This window comes from Dama dama, chromosome 21, assembly GCF_033118175.1.
Source record: "Dama dama isolate Ldn47 chromosome 21, ASM3311817v1, whole genome shotgun sequence".
Taxonomy (NCBI): domain Eukaryota; kingdom Metazoa; phylum Chordata; class Mammalia; order Artiodactyla; family Cervidae; genus Dama; species Dama dama.
In genome coordinates, this window is record NC_083701.1 from 61,857,537 (window position 1) to 61,882,078 (window position 24,542).

General features: G+C 40.0%; 1 protein-coding gene across 1 annotated transcript in view; it reads left to right on the forward strand.

Moving 5' to 3' along the window:
* Positions 1-24,542, forward strand: part of SNX31 (sorting nexin 31) — an 81,385-nt gene that overhangs the window by 49,103 nt on the left and 7,740 nt on the right. Inside the window, exons 9-12 of the mRNA XM_061122862.1 lie at positions 6,913-7,005; positions 11,845-12,048; positions 19,814-19,927; positions 23,268-23,345. Coding sequence (XP_060978845.1) covers positions 6,913-7,005; positions 11,845-12,048; positions 19,814-19,927; positions 23,268-23,345 — 489 coding nt within the window. The remainder of the gene's footprint in view (positions 1-6,912; positions 7,006-11,844; positions 12,049-19,813; positions 19,928-23,267; positions 23,346-24,542) is intronic.

The following is a 24,542-nucleotide window of genomic DNA, read 5'->3' on the forward strand; positions in this document are numbered from 1 at the left end:
GCTCATTTCACGTCCTGCTTTGATCCATGCATAATCATGTTCAATGTACTTTTACCCCTGTTACATGAGTTGGAATGTAATTCACCATTTTAAATGTTCCCTGAGGCTCAGCACCACGGTATCCTTGCTGTTACAATACCTTGTTAGTTATATCTGGTGTATTTGCCAGTGCATCCTTGGTTGACAATGCATCACCGAATTCTAATATTGTTTCTGTGGGATGGTTTCTAGGGATACAGAGTAACAAGAATTAGCAACTACTAGCATCATATGTTTATTGATCGTCATTAAAGAGTTGTAAACCAGGGAGAAACTGATGGTGTTTCCCCCTCTTGTGGCTTGGGAAAATATGGTTTCTGAATGGTAGTTTTAAAAATGTCTTCTGTCCCCTGCGGCGTCAGTGGCTGTCTCCTCTGGGTGACCTTGGACTGGTCACTTCTTCCTTCTGCAACTGGAACTGCAATGTCTCCCTGTGAAACTGAACTAACAGTCTCTAAGTGTTCTTGCAGCTTTAACAGACTGATATTCAAACCTTAGCTCTTGGCCTGGCAAAGTTTGCAAGAAACAATATAGCTGATGTCATAACAACCTCTGCCTTTATCATTTCTCAAGTTCGAGTGAAGCTCCTGAGAATTGGACAGGGGGCCCAAGGCCAGCAGGAGGGATGGAACCACAACTGCTGCCTCCTTTGGGAAGTCCTCTCTGTCCCTTCCCTCTCTGCCCCCTTGGCATTTTGTTCTGCCCTCCATCGTGGCAGTCCCACCCAGTGTTGTGAATGCGGGTTCACGTCTGTGTCTTGCTAATTAGACTCTGAATGGCCAAGGGCACAGACTGTGTCCTGGGCACTTGGGAGATATGAGTGAGCGAGAAGCAATCATCCTTTTAAAAAAAGTCAATGGAAGAAGTCTGGGGAGTTCCTCTGATAAATCACGGTGCCATCATAATTAACCGTTAAGAAATACTCTCAATTTTTTTAAAGTTAGTGTGTCTAGTGATGTCCCAGGAGCCAATACCACAAGGTGTTTCCTTCCTTCTTCTTTTCAAAAATTTGAATGACATTAAACAAAGTGGGGGCTTCCCTTGTAGCTCAGTTGGTAAAGAATCTGCCTGTAATGTAGGAGACCTGGGTTCAATTCCTGAGTCAGGAAGATCCCCTGGAGAAGGAAATGGCAACCCACTCTGGTATTCTTGCCTGGAGAATCCCATGGACAGAGGAGCCAGGCAGGCTACAGTCCATGGGGTCGCAAGAGCCGGATATGACTTAGCAACTAAACCACAAACAAAGTGGAAGATTGCCTATAAAAATAGAAGTTTCTGGATTTTCTAAAAAATACCGAAGGCTCTGTCCGGTTTGGGCCTACATTTCAGCAGGGCCCCCGCTGGCCTGGTTACAATTTGTACAAATTAGAAAAAGGTGCCCTTTCCCCCAGGCAGGTCAAGCCGTGCATCCGGCGTGTGGTGTGGTGAGGGGAGTGTGGGCTGACCACTACCCTCCTAATACCCCCATGGCCTGGTGCCCTTGTACTGGCCCAACGTGCTCCCTAGCCTTAATCTGTTCTGCCTCAACCACCCGGAGCCAAGTGGCTGCTGCCTTGTTTAAAAAGGCACGTACCCTCCATGTCTCACTACTGTAGACTGCAGAGAGCACTAGAGTGTGTGTGACTGAAGCTCATGAAAACCGTGACTTATGTGATTTCATGCAATTTTATAAATTAGGTTCCACATGAGTCTCCGTCAGCCAGTCTTCGGGGAACCATATAACTGAGTAAAGACATTTATCTAAACTTGACTCTCACTGTCTGGAGTGAGGCACTGTATATAATATATTTGAGTGATGACTTGTGAAATCATAATCAGGGTCAAAGGTTTTCAAGGGTAGTAAAACAAAAACATTTATCTTACTTCTCCTTTGGGTATTTAAAGCTCTACATTTGAGAGTCCCAGATCCTCTAATGATGAATGATGTATCTGTAGTTAGTACTTACCTACTTACCACCATGAATGCTGTTTACCTTGTATATTTAGTCAGGTTTCTCTCTGACATCGTTGCCAGGTTCTAACAGTCCTTACAGGGCTCTAAGATCAAGTGAATTCATGAAAGAAAAGGTGTTCCATTCTTCACACCCATGCTAATTCCATTCTTAGTTTAGGTATGGTATCTAAGTTCAGTTTTGAGAACAGTTGACAATAAGGAGAAAATCTGGGGGTGTGTAGCTGCCTATGTGGTCAAAATTCAGTGTCTCGGGCAGTAGGAGGAGGGCTTGGTAGAGTAGTCAGATCCGGGTTTTAATCCAACTGTTGCCGCTTACTTACTGGATTGTCTTGAAAGTTATAACATCTCTGGACCTTGATTTTACCCATCTCTAAAATGGGCGTAAATGTTCCTAACCCACAGAACCATTTGAAAAAAGTCAATGAGAAAACTTATCTAAAAAAGGTTCCCAACAAATAGTAGTTATTTTTCTTCTCCTCTTTAAATCTGTCTCCTTTTCCCCAACTTCAATAGTAATGTCAAAGTGTATTCAGCTTTTCTTTCTCCTCTTGGAGCTAAGGCATACCCTGTCCCTCAGTGATATGAGGGACATAACACATAGACTTACATTCAGACTAAGGTGTATACTATCATATACTATATTATATTCATATACTATATTCAGTATATTCATATACTATATTTAGACTATCATATACTAAGGTATAAAGTACTTGATAGCAAAGAATTGTTTGTGGGTTTGCTGTATGTAAGAAGTTGAACAAGATACACTCGGGTAAAGGACTCTGGTTCTTCTCTAGAAGGGTTAACAGTTTGAGGACCCGTGGAAAACTCCATTAAATAAAGCATGATGTCAGCTAGTGATAAAGAACCCACCTGCTAATGCAGGAGACAGAAGAGATGCAGATTTGATCCCTGGCTCAGGTAGATCCCCTGGAGGAGGCATGGCAACCCACTCCAGTATTCTTGCCTGGAGAAGCCCATGGACAGAGGAGACTGGGGGGCTACAGACACAGGGTCGCAAAGAGTTGGATACGACTAAAGCGACTTAGCGCAGCACACACGGTCAGCATAGCACGGGGTAAGTGTCTGCAGCTGATGAGATGGAAAGCTGATCTCAGAGCCTGTCCTGGGGCCAGGAAGCATAAAGGGGACGGGAGGCTGCATGCCAGGAGAAGAGGGGAAGAGCACAGGAAAAGTTGCTGAGGGTTCAGGAAATCCAGGGGGCATCTGTCTTCAGTGATTTCTGGCTTTGAGACCAGTGTTGTTCGGCTTGAACCCGCGGTGCAGACTAGGACAGAGGACTGAGCAGCCCATGAGGGAGTCAGAATTTGGGAACATTTGCTGGTGGCCGTTGCCCAAAGCCCAGCCAACAGGGCCTAATAGTGTATTCACTTCTCATTGTTTCTCAGTTATAAAATTTGTTTTCATCTTAAAAAAATGCGCAGATATGGAAGGACTCAAAAACAAAAGTAAACATCATCCCAAATCTTATATCAACCATACATATAAACTCTTAACTTTTTCAGTGTTTTTATTTTGTATACTATTAATTCATTTCACTCATGTGCACATCCATTTTTCATGACTCCTAAGTGTAACATACAAGGTCGTTGGGGCTTGGTTTATATTTATTGTTTTGTTTTATAAAAATCAGGATCTGATTACTATGCCCTTATTTTGTAACTTGACATGTTTTTAAGTATCAATGTCTCATAGACTCTTCCCATGTTGTTAAATATTTTACATAATTTTAAATAGTAGCATAACCTATTACTTGGTTGTGCCTAAACTCTATCACCTATTTTGGGGCATTTATTAATAGTACCTACTTCATAAGGTACTGTGAGGATTGACTTTTTTCTTTATGGGAGGAGGAGCTCTCAAATAATAAAAATTTATTTTCTCACAGTTCCATAGGTCAGAAGTCTGAAATCAAGGTATTGGCAGGGCCATGTTCCCTCTGAAGGTGCTAGGAGAGTTTCTGTTCCTTGTCTCTTTCATCTACTGGTGGCTTCAAGCATTCCTTGGGTGGAATACTACTCAGTCATAAAAAAGATGAAATTGTGCCATTTGTGACAACACAGATGGACCTTGAGGGTATTTTGCTAAAATAAGTTACATGTAGAAAGACAAATGATTTCATCAAAATATAAATTAAGTAATAAATAAATAGTATAATAAAATTAATGAACAAACCAAAGCAAACAAAAGCAACTAAGTAGATACCGAGAACAAATTAATAGTTACCAGAGAGAGGAGGGGCTGGGGCTGATTTTGTTTTAGAGCAACTAGAACATTGCCTGACACACAGTAAACATTATACATATGTTTGCCACAACTTATAGTTGAAAATTTTTCAATATTAAAAATGGTAGGAATAATAGCCTTAATAATACATTTTTCTTACATCTATGTTTATCATTCCTGTAGAGGGTTTTAGATTTAAATGCCAAACTATCTCCATAAAGTTGTACCTGTTTAAATTGTGTCAGATCTATATGAACTTCCTATTTCTTCAAACCCTTGCCAACTCTGAATATTATATATATATTTGTCTTCACATTGCCATTCTTTGGAATTGCCTTTCTTTGGGATTGGAATGAAAACTGAGATTTTCCAGTCCTGTGGCCATTGCTGGGTTTTCCAAATTTGTTGGCATATTGAGTGCAGCACTTTCACAGCATCATCTTTTAGGATTTGAAATAAATCAACTGGAATTTCATCACCTCCACTAGCTTTGTTGTAGTGATGCTTCCTAAGAGCCACTTGACTCCGCATTCCAGGATGTCTGGTTCTAGGTGAGAGATTGTGGTTATCTGATCACACCATTCTTTGAGCCAAGAATGCTCTAACTATCGTACAATTGCACTCATCTCACACACTAGCAAAGTAATGCTCAAAATTCTCCAAGCCAGGCATCAACAGTATGTGAACCATGAACTTTCAGATGTTCAAGCTGTATTTAGAAAAGGCAAAGGAACCAGAGATCAAATCGCCAACATCTGTTGGATCATAGAAAAAGCAAGAGAGTTCCAGAAAAACATCTACTTCTGCTTTATTGATTATACCAAAGCCTTTGACTGTGTGGATCACAACAAACTGTGGAAAATTCTTAAAGAGATGGGAATAGAAGACCACCTGACCTGCCTCCTGAGAAATCTGTATGCAGGTCAAGAAGCAACAGTTAGAACATGACATTGGAACAACAGACTGGTTCCAAATAGGGAAAGGAGTATGTCAAGGCTGTATATTGTCACCTTGCTTATTTAACTATATGCAGAGTACATTATGAGAAATGCTGGACTGGATGAAGCACATGCTGGAATCAAGATTGCCAGGAGAAATATCAGTAATCTCAGATATGTAGATGAGACCACCTTTATGGCAGAAAGTGCAGAAGAACTAAAGAGCCTCTTGATGAAAATGAAAGAGGAGAGTGAAAAAGTTGGCTTAAAACTCAACATTCAGAAAACTAAGATCATGGCATCTTAGCCCATCACTTCGTGGCAAATAGATGGGGAAACAATGGAAACAGTGAGAGACTTAATTTTCTTGGGCTCCAAAATCACTGTAGATGGTGACTGCAGCCATGAAATCAAAAGATGCTTACTCTTTGGAAGAAAAGTTATGACCAACCTAGATAGCATATTAAAAAGCAGAGACATTACTTTGCCAACAAAGGTCCATCTAGTCAAAGCTACGGTTTTTCCAGTTGTCATATATGGATGTGAGAGTTGGACTATAAAAAAAGTTGCTGCTGCTGCTGCTAAGTCACTTCAGTCATGTCCGACTCTGTGCGACCCCATAGACGGCAGCCCACCAAGCTCCCCCATCCCTGGGATTCTCCAGGCAAGAACACTGGAGTGGGTTGCCATTTCCTTCTCCACAAAGAAAGTTGAGTGCCAAAGAATTGATGCTTTTGAACTGTGGTATTGGAGAAGACTCCTGAGAGTCCCTTGGACTGCAAGAAGATCCAACCAGTCCATCCTAAAGGAAATCAGTCCTGAATATTCATTGGAAGGACTGATGCTGGAGCTGAAATTCTAATACTTTGGCCACCTGATGTGAAGAACTGACTCTTTTTAAAAGAACCTGAGGCTGGGAAAGATTGAAGGTGGGAGGAGAAGGGGATGACAGAGGATGAGATGGTTGGATGGCATCACCGACTCAATGGACATGAGTTTGAGCAAGCTCCGGGAGTTGGTGATGGACAGGGAAGCCTAGTGTGCTGCAGTCCTTGGGGTCACAAAGAGTTGGACACAACTGAGCGACTGAACTGAACTGATGAGTCTTCACCAAGTTGAGAGGAAAACAGATTCTTTGATTACTAGTGAGGTTCAATCTGTATTTGTCATTTGGAATTCCTTTTTATTAATTGCTGATATATAGCATTTCTTCATTTTCCTATTAGAGGTATTTATATTTTTACTATTGCTTTACATAAATAGGATTAACTCTTTGTCACATATGATGCAATTTTGCCTTGGTTTGCCATTTTCTTCTTAGTTTTATTCTTGGTGGCTTTAATATTTTTATGTAATTACATATTCATTTGTATGTTATTTGTCTTTGTATCTTAGAAAGGTATTTGCTATTGATCAGATAAGAATACTCACTTTTACTTTCTTCTGGTTCTTTTACAGTTTTTACTTTCAAATCTTTAACCTATCTGTGTTTATTTGATTGGGTGGTGTGTGGAAAGAGAGAATTTTATTTTCTTTTCCAAGTGCCACCAGTTGTACCCAAACCATTGTACCCACACCCAGTTAATTTTAAATGTAACCTTTATAACCTGCTAAATCCTTATATATGCCCACTCGGGTCTGTTTTTATAGCCTTTCATACACGAGTATATTTTTGTTAGGTTAATTCATTTCTGTTAAGTTTGCTAATTTTACAACTTTTATTGTTTTAAGGCAATACAGGACATTGAAAAAGAATGGGCCAAACCCACGGAGGTGCAGAGGCAGAAATTAGAGGCTCTCCAGAAAGAAGACAACAGAACAGAGGTGAATGAAATATTGCACCAAGAGAAATCTCTTGGAAGGGAGTTATAGAAACATATTGGAATTGAGTTGTTTCTGTAATTTATAAACCCATCAAACACTAAAAATGGGGCTCTTTTTAAAAATGAGAATACCTTCATTGATTTTTCTTTTCATAAAATTAATAAAGTCTTATTGTTTAAAGATTCTAAAAAATACAATATAGTGTGCGTCCTTTGCCAAGTTAATTAATATAGACCCTCAACATTATTTTTAATGATGCAGAGTATTCTATTTTATGATTATGTTATCATTTAGCTAACCAATTTCCTATTATTGGAAGTCAGGTTGTTTCCAGGATTTGCGTCTATAAATCACTGTGGCAGTGAGCACCACGAGGCCCAGGACTGAGTCTGTCTAATTTATATAATCCATACTCTGTGTTCCCAACACCTGGTATTGTTCCTGGCTGAAGGTCCCTGAACACAGCAGCCAACATCATCTGTCTTGAATACATGTTCTATTATTCTTTACATTATTTTTTTAAATTCTTTCTTTATTCATTTTTTCTAGAATTAATTATACTTGGTATATAATAGGTAACCCACTCCAGTATTCTTTTTTTTTTAATCCATTTACTATCTTTATTATTATTATTATTATTATTTTTTTTTGCAGTGGGTTTTGTCATACATTGACATGAATCAGCCATGGAGTTACATGTATTCCCCATCCCGATTCTTTACATTATTTCTTAATATTCATTTTTAAAACTTCCATAAAGATGGCACAGTACCAACGGACATACCCCCAAGAAGTATATGAGTCTGAAAAGTCATATTTTAACAGAAGAAATGGTCTTTGTTGCATTGTATTATCTTTTTGTAAAATCCTTTATACTTTACCAATGCTCATCACCAAAGCACTGATTTTGAAGAAAATGCAAATACAATTTAGATGACTCATTTACACTTAGGTTGATATAGAAAGCCATCCTTCAAAGTCACCGTATTTTGAGAATTTTATTGATGAGTTTCGGGAAAAAAAAAAAAGAGGGAAAAAGCATATACTGCCATGATTTAGTACTTCCCCCTTGGTATACTGAGAATTTGGAGAAGGAAATGGCAACCCACTCCAGTATTCTTGCCTGGAGAATCCCACGGACAAAGGAGCCTGGTGGGCTGCCGTCTATGGGGTCGCACAGAGTTGGACAGGACTGAAGCGACTTAGCAGCAACAGCAGCATACTGAGAAATCTTCCCAGGTGGCTCAGATGGTAAAGAATCTTCCCTGGGTTGGGAAGATCCCCTCGAGAAAGGAATGGAAACCCACCCCAGTATTCTTACCTGGAGATTCCCATGGACAGAGGAGCCTGGAGGGCTACAGTCCATAGGGTCGCAAAGAGTCTGACACGACTGAGTGACTAACTTTCCCACTTTCCCATTGGTATTCCATTACAGCTTTGTCTCAGAAATTTTGGAGTTCAATTTCTCTGCGTGTTTGCAAATTTTTATACTTACAGCTTTTATTTTGATGAATATTGTGTTGCTATTGCTTTGGACACAGTTACCAATTCTAAGGACATTTCTGGTCTATAAACTTCTCAGTAAGACTGTTGTTTTTAACCATGCTGCTATGCTCTGACAAAATTTCTGTTTTTGCCATAAAACAAAGTTTATTTTCTATGGTTGAATGTTTAACATCATTTTATCATACTATTTTAATAGTGATCTTTAAAAACTCTCATTTTGAGTGCATGAATTTAGTCCTCTAAATTTTCTTTGCATTTTGTTTGAAGTCAATGCTTTAGTAGTTGACTAAATATAAGGAATAAAAAAGATAACACAATGAAGGAGAGGCCATTTCTTTTGTAAAAATATGTCTTATTTTGTCAGACTCACATGTACTGCTTCAGGATAGAGGATGTGTGGGGTTTTTTTTTCACTTGGAAAAAACTGAACCATTATTCAAGTTAACAAATGATTTTTCTCTTGAAGCATCTAAGAATACTGTTATTAAAACCAATGTTATTTAAGTGTTTATAAAAGTTCTCCTGCTAATGGAGTCAACACATTAACAACTATTGCTTTACGTTATGTACATGTACAAGAAAACTTGGAATTGAGAATGAGTGAAATTAACTTAAAGGAACAGTCATTTGATCTAAATCAGAGAAAGACTGAACTATGGTCCCTGGGCCACTGTTTGTGTAAATAAAGCTTTATTGGCACATAGCCACACTCACTCATGTATGTGTTATCAAATGGTGATTTTGTGCTAGAGCAGTAGAGGTGGGTACTGGCAACAGTGCTCATGTGCCCACAGAATTGAAGATATTTACTACATGGCTCTGCAGGTAAGTTTGCCAAACGCTAATATACCTTTTGCAGTTCTACATGCTAAATTATCTTTTTTAGGTACTTCTTAAAAGAACAAACTTTCAGAAATTCCATGGTGGTCCAGTGGTTAGGACTCGGTGCTTTGACTGTCATGGCTTGGGTTCAACCCCTGGTTGGGGAACTTAGATCCTGCAAGCTGTGTGGTGTGTCCAATAACAAAACGAAACTCATTTTCAAGTAGATAATCCTTTTAGATTTCTGTTCTCTGCTTTTCACACAGGCAGTAATATCAGTGCCCCCCACCCCCTTACTTTGAATGGCAGGTGCCAGCTAGCATTTTGAACAAATTACTTATTCATAACCAACTTCTTAGAGAAATGGAGCTTAACTTTTAGTTAAACAAACACTTTCACCTCTTTTAGAGCACTGCAACCAAGACTGTATTACAGTTTATTACAAATTTTTTGTGTTATCAAAGAGTAAAATAATCAATTAAGGATTTTACCATATAATAAAAAAGTTTTGTAGCAAGAGCCATGAAATTACTCTAAATGCTCTGTGGCGGGATTACTCAGGCCCTGTCCCTACCACACAGGTAACATCTACTCACCACCTGTCATTTCTGATGTCTCCCACTGACCCAAAGGGAGGTCTGGCAGCTGAATGCATCTCCTAAGTTGAGTGCCTGGGCCTCAGTGCAATGAGCTGGTCCGACACGTGGCCGGGAGGGACGGGAGCCTGGAATATGTCCGCCACTTGGCACCAAGAGTCACCCGTCCCTCATGGCACATGTCTCATCCTGTTTCCCTTTATCAGAGAGCGCTCACGTAGCCCTCAAAAGGGAGGTGTAAGTTACCTTGCTTCAGGACAGGATTGGGAAAGAGCCAGGTTGTCGCTGAGTGGTCTTCATTCTGACTTAACCACGTGGTAAAGTGAGAACTACCTTCTCTGAACACACATCTTCCACCCCATCAGGTAGGACCATGGTGAAGGCTGGAAGAACAAAGTGGAGGTCACTAAACTGATGGCAGGTTAGCTGAAGGCAGTCACCAATGATCACTTTGTTGAAAGGTCCTCAATAGACATTAGCAGGACAGGATGCCAGGACCACAGGTGTGACCTGCAGCTGTCCTCTGTTCTTCAGTAACAACAGAAGCAGAGGGAAAAGCTAAACCTTAAACATCACCAACATTCAACATTCCGCTGGCACTTTGGAGCCGTGAAACTCGACTTAGAGATCAGATTCATTCTCGCCCTCACTTCATTGCCGTTTCCACCACTGTCTCTGACAGTGAATACCACCAGCATATAAAGCAGCCTGTATGCTATCCAAAAGTCTACAAGCAATAAATGCTGGAGAGGGTGTGGAGAAAAGGGAACCCTCTTACACTGTTGGTGGGAATGCAAACTAGTACAGCCACTATGGAAAACAGTGTGGAGATTTCTTAAAAAACTGGAAATAGAACTGCCATATGACCCAGCAATCCCACTTCTGGGCATACACACTGAAGAAACCAGATCTGAAAGAGACACGTGCACCCCAATGTTCATCGCAGCACTGTTTATAATAGCCAGGACATGGAAGCAACCTAGATGCCCATCAGCAGATGAATGGATAAGGAAGCTGTGGTACATATACACCATGGAATACTACTCAGCCATTAAAAAGAATTCATTTGAACCAGCCCTAATGAGATGGATGAAACTGGAGCCCCTTATACAGAGTGAAGTAAGCCAGAAAGATAAAGAACATTACAGCATACTAACACATATATATGGAATTTAGAAAGATGGTAACGATAACCCTATATGCAAAACAGAAAAAGAGGCACAGAAATACAGAACAGACTTTTGAACTCTGTGGGAGAATGTGAGGGTGGGATATTTCAAAAGAACAGCATGTATACTATCTATGGTGAAACAGATCACCAGTCCAGGTTGGATGCATGAGACAAGTGCTCGGACCTGGTGCACTGGGAAGACCCAGAGGAATCGGGTGGAGAGGGAGGTGGGAGGGGGGATCGGGATGGGGAATACGTGTAAATCTATGGCTGATTCATATCAATGTATGACAAAAAAATAATAATAATAATAAAAAATAAATAAAGCAGCCTGTAAAAATTTGATCTCAGCTTAGTTGTTTTTTTTAAACACAGCATTTTAAATATTCACTTTTTGTTTATTCTGCTGCTCTAATCTGCTGAGATAGAATCATAACTACTCATTCGATTACAGCCTACTCTTCCTTCATCATTCACACACTGAATATTTTATTTCCACTATGTCTGAGCACTGTACAAAGGGCAGGGACATGATGGTCAATGAGGAAGCACACACCGGGAACTTGGGCAGCCCTGTCAGCGAGTGGGGCATTGTCTTCATCTGCGTCACCCAGAAGAAAAAGGTGCTTTCACTGTGACTCCATTCCTGGTGTTGTGTTAGAATGGCAGTAGCTTCTGACTTGAGATTTTTCATCCGCTTCAAGCAGTCTTTTGCTTCCTCCATCCCCACTCGTTTTGGAGCAGTTTTTGGAGCTCGCCCGGGAGGTCCGGCACTATGGATATGTACAGCTGGAACCCTGCACCTGTGACCACCCAGAACCGGGCTGCCAGGCCCTTTTTTCCGTCGGCAATAATGAGATCAGCTGCTGCATAACCCTGCCTGATAACCAGACCCTGGACGTCATTTTCCAGATGGACAGAGTGAAGTGCTGGCAGGTCACTTTCCTTGTGAGTATCTTGGCACCTTGCCTTTCCCATCATTTAAAGCCTTCATCCATGGTTTTAAAAATCCTAGTGTTCTTGGATGACAGTGTTGGTATGGGGGAGACAGGTTTGCCATTTGAATCAGTACCTTGAGTGGACTGGCATCTAAGCCACTGTAAGCATCATAAAATCCCATGGACAGAGAAGCCTGGTGGGCTACAGTCCATGGGGTCGCAAAGGGTCGGACAGGACTGAGCATGCACAAAGCATCACCTAGTAGTAGAACCTACCTATTATCTGCTACAAGTTCCTCACTCTTGCTGTAGAGACACTCACCCTCTCACCTTCCAACAGCAGACTTCTCTACTGCTTGAAGGATATCTAAGGTAATAACAAAACATGTAGAAATAACAGCTACCATTTACTGAACACTTAATATGTGCTCAGTACCAAGATCTCTATGCTTGGAAACTGGATGCTGCCCAGCAGAGCTATTCTTTTTTTTAATTTTTAAAAAATTTATTTTAATTGGAGGATAATTACTTTACAATATTGTGATGGTTCTTGCCATACATCAACATGAATCAGCCACAGGTATACATGTGCCCCCCCATCCTGACCCCCCCCCTCCCACCTCCCTCCCCACCCTATCCCTCTAGGTTGTCCCAGAGCACTAGCTTTGGGTGCCCTGCTTCATGCTTCAAGCTTGCACTGGTCGTGTAATTTACATATGGTAATATACATGTTTCAATGCTACTCTTTCAGATCATCCCACCCTCGCCTTCTCCCACAGAGTCCACAATTCTGTTCTTTACACCTGTGTCTCTTTTGCTCCCCTGCTTGTAGGATCATTGTTACCATCTTTCTAAATTCCACGTATATGCATTAATATACAGTATTTGTCTTTCTCTTGCTGACTTACTTCATTGTGTATAATAAGCTCTGGTTTCATCCACCTCATTAGACCTGACTCAAATGTGTTCTTTTATTTTTTATAGCTGAGTAATATTTCATTGTGTATATGTAACACAACTTTCCTATCTATTCATCTGCCAATGGGCATCTAGGTGGCTTCCATGTCCTAGCTATTGTAAATAGTCCAGCAGAGCTATTCGTAAGGATCTCTGGCATCACACCTGCATTGCCATGTCCTTCTAAGAGAGAGCTTTCTGCCTAGACTTACTGAGTGCTCACTTTGTACCAGGTGCTATGCTAGGCCATGACACATATGCTATTTAATTAAGTTCTTTTTTTTTTCATTAAGAGGAAAACAAAGGTCAATATTTATAAGAAGTAGTTAGCATCTCTTAATAAAGTTCTTAAATATAACCCATTGAGCCAAGAGGCATTATCCCATTTACACAGGAAATGGAGATTAAGGAGTAGAGGACAAACGCTACTAAAGCAACCATGACACCCAGCTACTAAATCCATGAAGCCCATGGGGATTTTTTTAGCTGGCTCAGTACTAGGCCTGTCTGCAGCATTTGATATGTCAACCATGTCTTCCTTTTCACAGCTCCCCCTGCTTCCTCCTTTAATTTTTGTGGGCTGCCTCTCCCTCTGACCACTCCTGAAATGCTAGTGTTTCCTGGGGTTCCATTTCTAGACTCTCTCCTCTACTTATCTCCTGAAGTCAGTTTCCCAGATGACTGTCAACAGGTCCAGTATTTCCTACCGCATTCTTGACATCTTCACCAAGTGATTCACAGACACCTGAAACTCAGCCTGTCCCCAAACCGGACGCATCCTTTTCCATATGCCCAACCTAGGGTTCTTCCTCCTATGTTCCCTATCTTGATAAATGGGACTTCCACCACCACCCCTGGTTGCCAAACCAGCAATCTTGAAATTATCCCTAACTTCTCTCTTATCTTACATTTTTAATTGCTGATGCAGACCTATCTGTTCTATGACACTAATGGTGGTGGTGTTGTTCAGCTGCTAAGTCATGTCCGACTCTTTGCAACCCCATGGACTGCAGCACACCAGGCTTCCCTGTCCTTCACTGTCTCCTGGAGTTTGCTCACATTCATGTCCACTGAGTCGATGATGCTATCTAACCATCTCATCCTCTGCCGGCCCCTGCTCCTTTTGCCTTCAGTCTTTCCCAGCATCAGGGTCTTCTCCAGTGAGTCGGCTCTTCACATCATCCTATGGCACTGCTGACCTTCAAGATTCTCCTTTTCTCTCTGACCTCACGTATTGATTTCAACATTTGCTGCCTGGATGAAATCCCGCAGCCTCCTAACCCTTTTCACTGCCCTACTCTTTCCCTCTTGGGGTCAGAAGAAAAAATCATATGATTTCAGTCCCTTTATGGGAACTTGTTTTGTGGCCAACGTTTGGTATATCTTGAAATGTTCAGCGTGCACTTGAGAGGACTGTAGATGCTGCCACTGTTGAGAATGCATATGTTGCCCTAACTCTAACCCTAGAAATATCAATTAAATCAAGTGGTTAATGACGTTCAAGTCTCCTCTATCCTTACACACTTCTCTCTACTTGTTCTATCAGCTATTGTAAGGAGTGTTCAAATCTTCAAATATAATCGTAGATTTGTCCATTTCTTTAAATTTTGTTAGTTTTTTCCTTCTTGTCTTCTATAGATTATTTTATTATTTAGACATTCATTTGTTCCATTGTTTTTTTAGCCACACCTTTTAAATTTATGGTTACTTAAGAGTATTTAATATACATCTTTTTAACTTATTACAGTCTACTTTTGAATATTATATCATTTCACAAAAAGTTTAAAAATCTTACAGCAGTGTACCTCTGTTTGCCCCTCTGTCCTTTGTGGTATTTGTTGCCATACATTATTTCTACATATATTATAAACCTCATACTGTGTTATAATTATTTTTGCTTTCAACAGTTAATTGTTTTTTAATAATTTTGATATAATTATAGATTCATATGTAGTTGAAAGAAATGGTACAGAGATTTTGCATACACTTTACACACTTTTCTTCAATTATTACATCTTTCAAAACCAGAGTACAGTATCACCACTCAGGCTATTAACATTGATTACAATGAAGAGTCAAGACGTTTCCATCGTCGCAAGGATCCTTCATGTTGGCTTCTTATAGCTGTATCCACTTACTCCCACTGTCATCCTTCCTGAACCCCTGGCAACACTAATCTGTTTGCCATTTTCATATTGTATCATTTTAAGAATATTATATAAAGCTTTTGGAAGTAATGGATATATTTATGACTTGATTGTGGTGATCATTTCATGGCTATGCATATGTCCAAACTCTTCAATTGTGTACATTAAATATGTGCAGTTTTTTTGCACACCAATTATAATCTCAGTTAGCAAAAACACACACACACACACATAAAACAAGGTTATGCATCGGTCAGTTGGTGAACACATTGTGACCAGAGGTTCACAACAGCCTAAACCTATATTTCCCCTTGGACTGTGTGTCAGAACTCACTAATGCAGTGTTTATGGTAACTATAGATCACAGCTAGTGTAAACAAGAATTGACTGTGTTTAGGAGGTAAACATAAGTAAAAACAAGGAATTTGTTACCTTAAAAAATAAAAGAATGTTACATGAATATAATCACACAGTATGTAGTCTTTGGGATTTTTTTTTACTCAGCATAATTCTTTGGAAATTCATTCAGCTTGGTGTGTATATAGCAATAGTTTGTTGCTTTTTGCAGCTGAACAGTATTCCATGATATAGAATAGCTACAATTTTTTTAAACATTCACCCAAAGAAAGATATCTGGTTGTTTCCAGTTATTAGCTATTATGAATAAAGTGTCTATAAATATTCACTTATAGGTTTTTGTCTGAGCACAAGTTTTCATTTCTCTGGGATAAATGCCTAGAAGTGCAATTGCTGGAAGTTTAATTTTTTAAGAAACTGCCAAATTGTTTTCAAGGGAGCTGTGCCAATTTATTATACGTTCCCACCAGCGATGTATGAGCAAGCCAGTCTCTCCACTTTCTCATCAGCATTTGGTACTGTCATTATTTTTTATTTAGTCATCCTGATAAGTGTGTATTGGTATTCAATTGTGATTTTAATTTGCCTTTCCCTCATGGCTAACGATGTTGAACATCTTTTCATGTGCTTATTTACCATCTGGGTATCTTCTTAGGTGATATGTCTTCATAATTTCTCCCATTTTCCAATTGGATTTTTTGTTTACTATTGAGTTTTGAGAGCACTTACATTCTAGATATTAGTCCTTTTTTGGACATGTGGCTTGCTAGTATATTCCCTCACTTTATAGTTTTTCATTCTCTTTACAGGGTCTTTTGCAGAGCAAAAGACCTTAATTTTGATGAAGCTGTGTGTCTTTATTGTGTTTTGGTGTCAAGTCTAAATTCTTTGCCAAACCCTAAATCCTGAAGAGTTTTTCCCAGGGTGTTTTTTTTTTTCCCCTAAAGATTTCATAGGTATAGGTTATACATTTAAACCCATGAGCTGTTTTGAGTAAATTTTCATGTAAGGTGTGAAATTGACGTCCAATTGCTCCAGGACCATTAGTTGCAAAGGCTATACTTTCTTCAATTGAATTGCTGTCGTATCTTTGTTAAAAAATCAGGTGGGCACATTTGTGTGGGTCTAGTTCTGTTCCATTGATCTTTGTGTAGACACGCAGAGGGAGGCCTACATCCCTCTACCAATACCACATCAATCTTCTCTTCTTCTGTAACAGCTTTATCAAGATATTATTCACATTCCACACAATATAAAGTGTACAACTCAGTAGCATTCAGTATATTCAGAGTTGTGTAACCATCACCACAATCAATTTTAGAATGCCTCAAAAAGAAGCTCTATACCCTTTATTTGTTATTTCTTTGCCACCAGGCCTCAGAAACCACTAATTTACTTTCTCCCTCTGTAGATTTGCCTGTTCTGAACTTAGCATATTAATGGAATCATACATGGTGCTTGTGACTGTTTTTTTGGGAGGGATACCCAAACAGAGACCAGAGGTCTTTCGAAGTTGAGGAGAAAGAGATAAAAAATTTGTGAAGTGGTGGATAGAATTTATGGGATAAAAGAGTAAAGACAAGGGTTTTACATAGAGCAATAGCTCCAGAGAGCACCTTTCAAATCCTTTGGCTAAATAATGATTTGTGCATGTGTGGGCGATGCACAAATTTCCATCTGGGAAGTCTGGGGAAAAAAAACCACTGAAAAGCAGCAGGTTGAACAATTCCAAAAGCAGGTTGAACAATTAAAAAAAGATATACTGATGGTTTTACTTAACATAATGTTTCCAGGGTTCATCCTTGTTTTAGCATATATCTGTACTTTATTCCTTTTTATGGTCAAATAATATTCCATTGTATGGATATATCCACTTATCCATCGATGGTTGTTTCTACCTTTTGACTGTTATGAATTATGCTACTATGAACATTTGTGCATAAGTTGTTTTTTTTTTTTAATGTGGACATAGGTTTTCATTTCTCTTGGGTATATACCGAAGAGTGGAATTGCTGTTAATTCTACCATAGTGATTATCTTTTATGGTTAACTTTTTGAGGAAAGTCCAGACTGTCATTCACAGTGTCTTCTCCATTTTACATCCCCACCAGCAGCATAAGAGGATTCCAATTTCCCCATATCCTTGCCAGTACTTGTTATTATCTGATTTTTTTTCTTTTTTAAATATGGCCATTCTAATGGATGTAAAGTGGTATCTCACTGTGGTTTTATTTCAGTCTTTTTTTCTCTCTGTGCTTAATTTTGGGTAGTTTCTGTTGTCATGATTTCAAGGTCATCAATCTTCTGTAGCAACTAATGTGCATCTTTCCATCCATTATATTTTTATTTCTACTATTATACATTATTTTTCATCTCTAGAAAGTCCATTAAGGTCTTTTTTATATCTCCCATTTCTCTCCTTATCATGCTATTTTTTCTAAATTTTTGATTTTATGGAGCATATTTAAAATAACTGTTTTTATATTGTGGTCTACTAATTCCATCAGCTCTGACATTTCTATTGATTGATTTTTCTCCTGTTTGCAGAGTACACTTATCTCATACTTTGCACACCAGGTAATTTATTATGGTATGCCAAACGCTGTGAATTTTACATTGTTGAATGCTGGATTTTATTGTATTCCTTTAAAGAAAACTGGATTTTGTTCTGTCACACAATTTAATTACTTGTAATTAGTTTTATTTTTTTGAGACTTTGCTTTTAAGCTTTCTTAAGGCAAGTCAAGAGCAGTCTGGAGGACTAATTTAGTACTTTACTTAATAGCTACCATTCTTAGAACTCTCTGAGTCTTGTTTATTATGTTATCTCTACTCTGGTTGATAGAAACTATTTCCAGGCTGGTTTAAGAGCTTTTGGAATTGTGCAACCTGCTGCTTTTCAGTGGTTCTTTCTGCAGACTTCCCAGATGCAAATTTGTGCATCTCCCACACATGCACAAATCATTATTTAGCCAAAAGATTTGAAAGGTGCTCTCTGGAGCTCTTGCTCTATGTAAGACCTTTGTCTTTAGTCTTCCATCCCATAAATTCTAACCACCACTTCACAGAGTTTTGTTTCTTTCTCACCAACTTAGCAAGACCCCTGAACTCTGGGTTTCCCTCCCTGTACTGAATCTTGGAAACTCTTCCAGGCAGTAAACTGGGTGACTACAGGGCTCACTCTTCTTGTTTTCTGCTTCTCAGGGTTGACAGTTCTGCATTCTCTGCTGTTCTATGTCTGAAAACAGCTGTTTCTCAGTTCATTTTTTTACATTGATGCTACCAGACCCATAGTTCTAAAATACAAATTTGTGTTATTATTCAGCTTTTAAAATCTTTTGACAAATGGCCTGTTGCCCTTAAGATAAAGTTCAGACTCCTCCACTTAGCTTGTAAAACCTGTAACAGCCAGGGCTCTTTTGGTAGCAAATAGTAGAAACTAATACTTCTGGCTCTAGTGGGTGGGTGGGTGGGGGGAGGATTTATTAGAGGGATATGAGATAACCCACTGATTTAAAGGAAAGGGTGAAAAAGAAAAAAAAAAAAAAAAGACTGAAATAGAGGCTCAGGATAACCAGGAACCAGAGGAGCTCAAGATTTCTAGAAAACAGGGATTCTTTATCAGGACCTGCTCTTTGGATCCTCTGCCCTGGAATCGAATGAGAGACCCAGAGTATTTATCCAGTTGTCTTGAGCTCGGGTCACGTGCCACCCTCCAAGAGGGCAGCATTTCCTGACTGTGGTAGCTTGAGAGCCACAGTGAAAGGTTTTTCCCAAGGGAATTTGAAACTCTAGTACCAGAAGAAAAAGCGATCGATGCTGTAAAGCAAAAATCACAGGTGCTTCCTACCAGGCTTCCGGGCTCTGGCCCTGCCCTTCCTCTCTCAGCCCCCATCCACCACAGCGAATGGTTCAGCCACACTCCAGCGTGCCAGGCCCCCTCATGCATCTGCACTTATTTTGTCTTCTTCCAGGAACCACTGGTTACCCGCACACCCCCTCCCCTCAAAAAAACACACAACAAACTTGGATAATTTCTTCTTCTGCTCAGATAACACCCTCCCTCCACTCTCGCCCCACCAGAACTTCCTTTAACTCCTAGTCTGGATTAGATGTCCCTCCTGTTCACTTCCATAGACCTGTTTGTTTCCGTTAAAATACTTATATCGAACTATGATGATTTATTGTACTATCCCCAAAAGACTGATAGCGTCTTGGGAATAGGGACATTCTCACTTGTTTTGATATTTTGTGCAGCACATAAGAGCCATTTAAATGCCTGCTAAATGTCAAGTAATATCTTTTCCTTTGTAGGGGACTCTGCTGGGTACGGATGGGCCACAGCAAACTCTCAACCAGAACTTAGAGCTCAGATTTCAGTACTGCGAGGATAGTCACTGGCGGTGGTTTGTTATTTACACCAAACAGGTAAGTTCTCATGGCAGAGCAGGAAGACCTTCAGTGCTAAATGCTCTCTTGCATGCTGGGGTGGACAAAGCACCTTGCCCTAACCCAAGTGGAGCAGAATAGTAGAGTATGCCACACATGCGCTCTTAGGCCTGTAATCCCATTTATTTGTTTTGGTTTTGTTTTATTTTGTGGTTGTTCAGTTGCTGAGTCAAGTCCTACTCTTTGCGGCCCCGCAGACTGCAGCACGCCAGTCTTCCCTGTCCTTCACTATCTCCCAGAGTTTGCTCAGACTCGTGTCCATTGAGTCGGTGACGCCATCTAACCAACTCATCCTCTACTGCCCTCTTCTTTTGTTTTCAGTCTTTCCCAGCATCGGAGTATTTTCCAGTGAGCCGGCTCTCAAACTTGTTTTATTTTACTCATCACCAAAGCTTTACTATAACTTAGAAATAAATTTACTTACCAAGTAACAGAAGACTCAACTATCAGTGACTTAGACCATGGATCAGTTAACTTCTTGAGGAATCAACGATGGTAAACATTTTAGGTTTTAGGCTCATATGGTCTCTGTTGCAACTACTTAACTCTATTGTTGTAGCACAAAAGAAGCCACAGACCATATATAAACAAATGGGTACAGCTGTGTTCCAATAAAACTTTATTTATAAACACAAGTGGATGGGGCGAGATTTGTTTGCCAGCCTCTGGCTTATACAATACAAATTTTTATCATCTCACTTAGTAAGAATACTAGAGGGAAATGTTGGCATCCCTATAATGCTTTTGGCCTTTTCCAAGTAGATAAAAGCAAAAGTCATACCTCAGAACCACCCCCCCACCCCCCAGTAGACTTTCCATTTTGTCTTACTGGCCAGAACTGGGTCACATGAGTACTCCTAGCTTCAAGGGAGTCTGGCTTCAAGGGAATCTGGGAAGCAAGCATTTATCATAGAGGAACAGGATTCATAACCAACTTAGGATAAGCATGAGTCATTGCCTAGAGCTGGGTACTTTGTCATTCTCAAATCAGGGTTCTGTTGCTAGGGAAGGAGGGACAATGGCTTTTGGGTAGCAATAGTTAAATCTGAAGTAAATGTGAAATACTTTAAATAAAAAAATCCATTAAAAATCTAATTTTCTCTATGCCAGATCCAATTGGAAATTCTTTTTACTTAGCTAACTTAAACTATTTCAATTTGGAGTCAAAGCTGCAAGTGTTCTAAAACAAAACCAAAATATCAAAGTAATCTTTGCATCAACATTATATTCAACTTGAGTACCTGGTGTGCGTGCTCAGGCTCACTTGCTCAGACTCCTCTGTCCATGGGATTTTCCAGGCAAAAATACTAGAGCAGGTTGCCATGCCCTCCTCCAGGGGATCTTCCTGACCCAGGGATCGAACCCACGTCTCCTGCAATGGCAAGCAAATTCTTTACCACTGCGCCTGGTGATCACATTCAGTTCTGTGTTCCATGCAGCATTCCAGTTTTAGGCAACCAAAGCTCAGTTTTAACTCTCCACTAGTACAGTTCTGATCAAGAGATAATAGATATCCATGTCCTCTGAAAAACAAAGTACTAAATCAAAATCCCAGGTTGAAGAAATGGTCCCCCAGGTTCACCTTAAATATAAAACATCCTTAGGGGAGTGATAGGATGGTTTGTTGAGGCAAGATCTGCAGTCACGTGGAAGCACACAGAGAGATTTTGGCAGCAAAACCATCCCCTTCCCTCCGAATGCTAAGTGCGGTAGTTAAATTTTATTATGGTCTTTTAATCTAGTCTGTACAAATGAGTTTAAGCCACTAAGGAGAGGTGCAATAAACATCCTTTGAAAAGAGTCCTAGTCAGGTCTTACTTTCTTTGGAGTGTGGATTTATCGATGTGCACCCAAGGGCTACTTCTGCAAAAGGCAGAAATGTGGTTTGTGTGCCTTGCAAATACAAAAAGCAGGCTTGGCCCGACTTTTTCCTGGACCCTTTAAATGGAAGCTTAGTCCCTTTGTATACATACAGTAAGATTTATTGATTTATTCATATTTTATTTTTTGGCTGTGGTGGGTCTCTGTTGCTGCACTTCGGCTTTCTCTTGTTGCAGGGAGCAGGGGCTACTCTTCATTGTAGTGCTCTGGCTTCTCACTGCGGCAGTTTCTCTTGTTGCCGAGCATAGACTCTAGGCACACGGGCTTCAGTACGTTGTATAGGCGTAGGGAATCAGTCTGCACCTTGTGGGACACCGTTAAACACCCCTCCCAGCTGCATCGGCTCAGGGTTTGCTGTCATTTACCTATTTCGTACCCTGATGTCGCATAGGTGACACACGCACAGATAAACAGGGCTCGTTCTTCGCTGAGGCGGGAAGGAAGATTTGCTTATGTGTATAAACCCCCACATCCGTGACTCTTTTCCTTATTGGGGGCAGCCCTTTCTTTCCCCTCTTTTCTCTCTGCTTAAATAAAATGCAACCCAGCTCTGTAAAACTTTGAAACGCCCCCTCTATGTAGCCCCTTCGCCCTCTAGTTCTGCTTTCTGTATCCCGTCCTCCAAAAGCGCTCTACATCAGCTGCCACTGGAAGCTGAACTTTCCCTCCCTCTCCCCTCTCCTCCTCTCTGTCAACCCCTCACCCCCAAGTTCAGGGACCATCCTTGAGCACAAATTTATACTAAAGTTCTCTAGCCTCAAGCTTTGAGCTTGTGTTGTCTGAAACCTCAGTGGGGCTGAATGAGAAATGAACAGTCCAAGAGTTGACAACAGAAAAAAGAGGGGGGGAAACATCTGTGGGAAAGGAGCAAAAGGAAATCACAGCGGAACCTTAAGTTTGGCACATGGGATAAAGTTCCTAGAGAAAGGAAAACCCCAGCTTTTGTGCACCAAGATGTATATGATGTGTGTCTTGCCACTAGCAGTGATGAGCCAATGATAAGCCACAGGTGGTGTTAGGAGCAATGGTCAATCTTAACAATGAATGACTAAAAATACAAGGAAAATTAAAAAAGGAAGAAAAATGACTAATTATGTCTTCAGTTCAGTAAGAGCCATAAGGTGCTAATATAGCCTTTCAAACAGGTTAATATGTATGCCTACTAATAGATCTCTCAATCATTATGTATACAGTTAAATAGAGATCCTAGTCATTTTTAATCTATCTTTTAAAAAATTTACTGCAAGTATATCCCTGTAATTGAGAAAATTTATGGTTACTTGCTGGTTACAGCTTATGAAATTAATGAAAGTCAAAGAACTCTAAATTCTTAAAAGCATACTTTTGGAGGACAGGGCACAAAACCTGCTTCTCAGTATGAAGAGGGAAGAGAATGAAGTCTTTAACTGAAAGAGTTCTTTATTTCTGGGTTTCTTAGGCTTTTTTGCTAAGTAGCTGCTTGAAAAAGATGATCTCAGAGAAGATGGCAAAGCAAGCTGCAGAGAACCCAGAAATGGTGAGTGCTTTTATCTGTGTCTGTGTTTGTTTCCACCATCAGCTGACACTAAACTCCACTGATGAATTTCCCTGGGCCAGCAGCAAGTCTGGCCTTCCAGTTCAGTTCAGTTCAGTTGCTCAGTTGTGTCTGACTCTTTGAGACCCCATGGACTGCAGCATGCCAGGCTTCCCAGTCCTTCACCAACTCCCAGAGCTTGCTCAATCTCACATCCATCGAGTTGGTGATGCCATCCAACCATCTCATCCTCTGTCGTCCCCTTCTCCTCCCACCTTCAATCTTTCCCAGCATCAAGGTCTTTCAAATCCAGGGACGAACCCAACTACTCAGAAGTGAGCTTCTCAGCTCTCTGGGAGCTCAGTCTTAAGAATTCAAGCCAATTTCCCAGGGAGAAGCCAGTTGTCCTTGGATTGCTGAGAACTTGCTAACACTCTACTCTGTATTCTTGTATTTCTGCCTTCTCCCAAATGGAAGATTCCAGATTTACCATAAAAGCAACAACATAGACAGAATCAGCATGACAGGTATGAGCTTAAATAAGCTCTGAAGTTTTGTCTCTAGATGGAACTCACAGCTTCTTGATACTTCCACTGTACCAAATTAAAATGCCTTTAGCAGTTTGGAGAAGCCATCGAATAAAAGAAGCTCTCGAGGCTATCATTTTTTCTCAGTGTAAAATTTATTTTTCTTGTCTCCAAATCTTCAATAAAGGCCTAGTTATTCATTGAAAGTGTTGGTGCTTGGGCTGTAAAGAGAGTTCCTGAGATTCTAAACTTTCTACTTGCCTTGTCACCACCAGGATACAAGCTTGTCCCAAGTAAGACAGTACAGTTTGATTTTTAAAAATGACATTTACAAACATAATTTTCTTGTAGGGTAATACACTGGGCTTTAAAAATACAACAGAAAATATTTAAAAACTTTTCCTAATGTTTTCAATTTTAGTGTATTATAAGAGGGCGGATAATACCTTTAGTTTAACACTGATCTTTACTTGACTTTGCAGCTTTTTTCCTCAGAAAAATGTTGCATTTTATGCTTACTTTTCTTTCTTCTAGAATTCAAAATATTTTCCCAGGGAGGATAAAATTCACTGCCCCTTGGTGTTGGAACACTTCAAAATGTACTAGAGAATAGCAAATCATACCAATAAAACAATCAAGGGTGCTTTTTTCTTTTAAAGCATAATAAAATCTA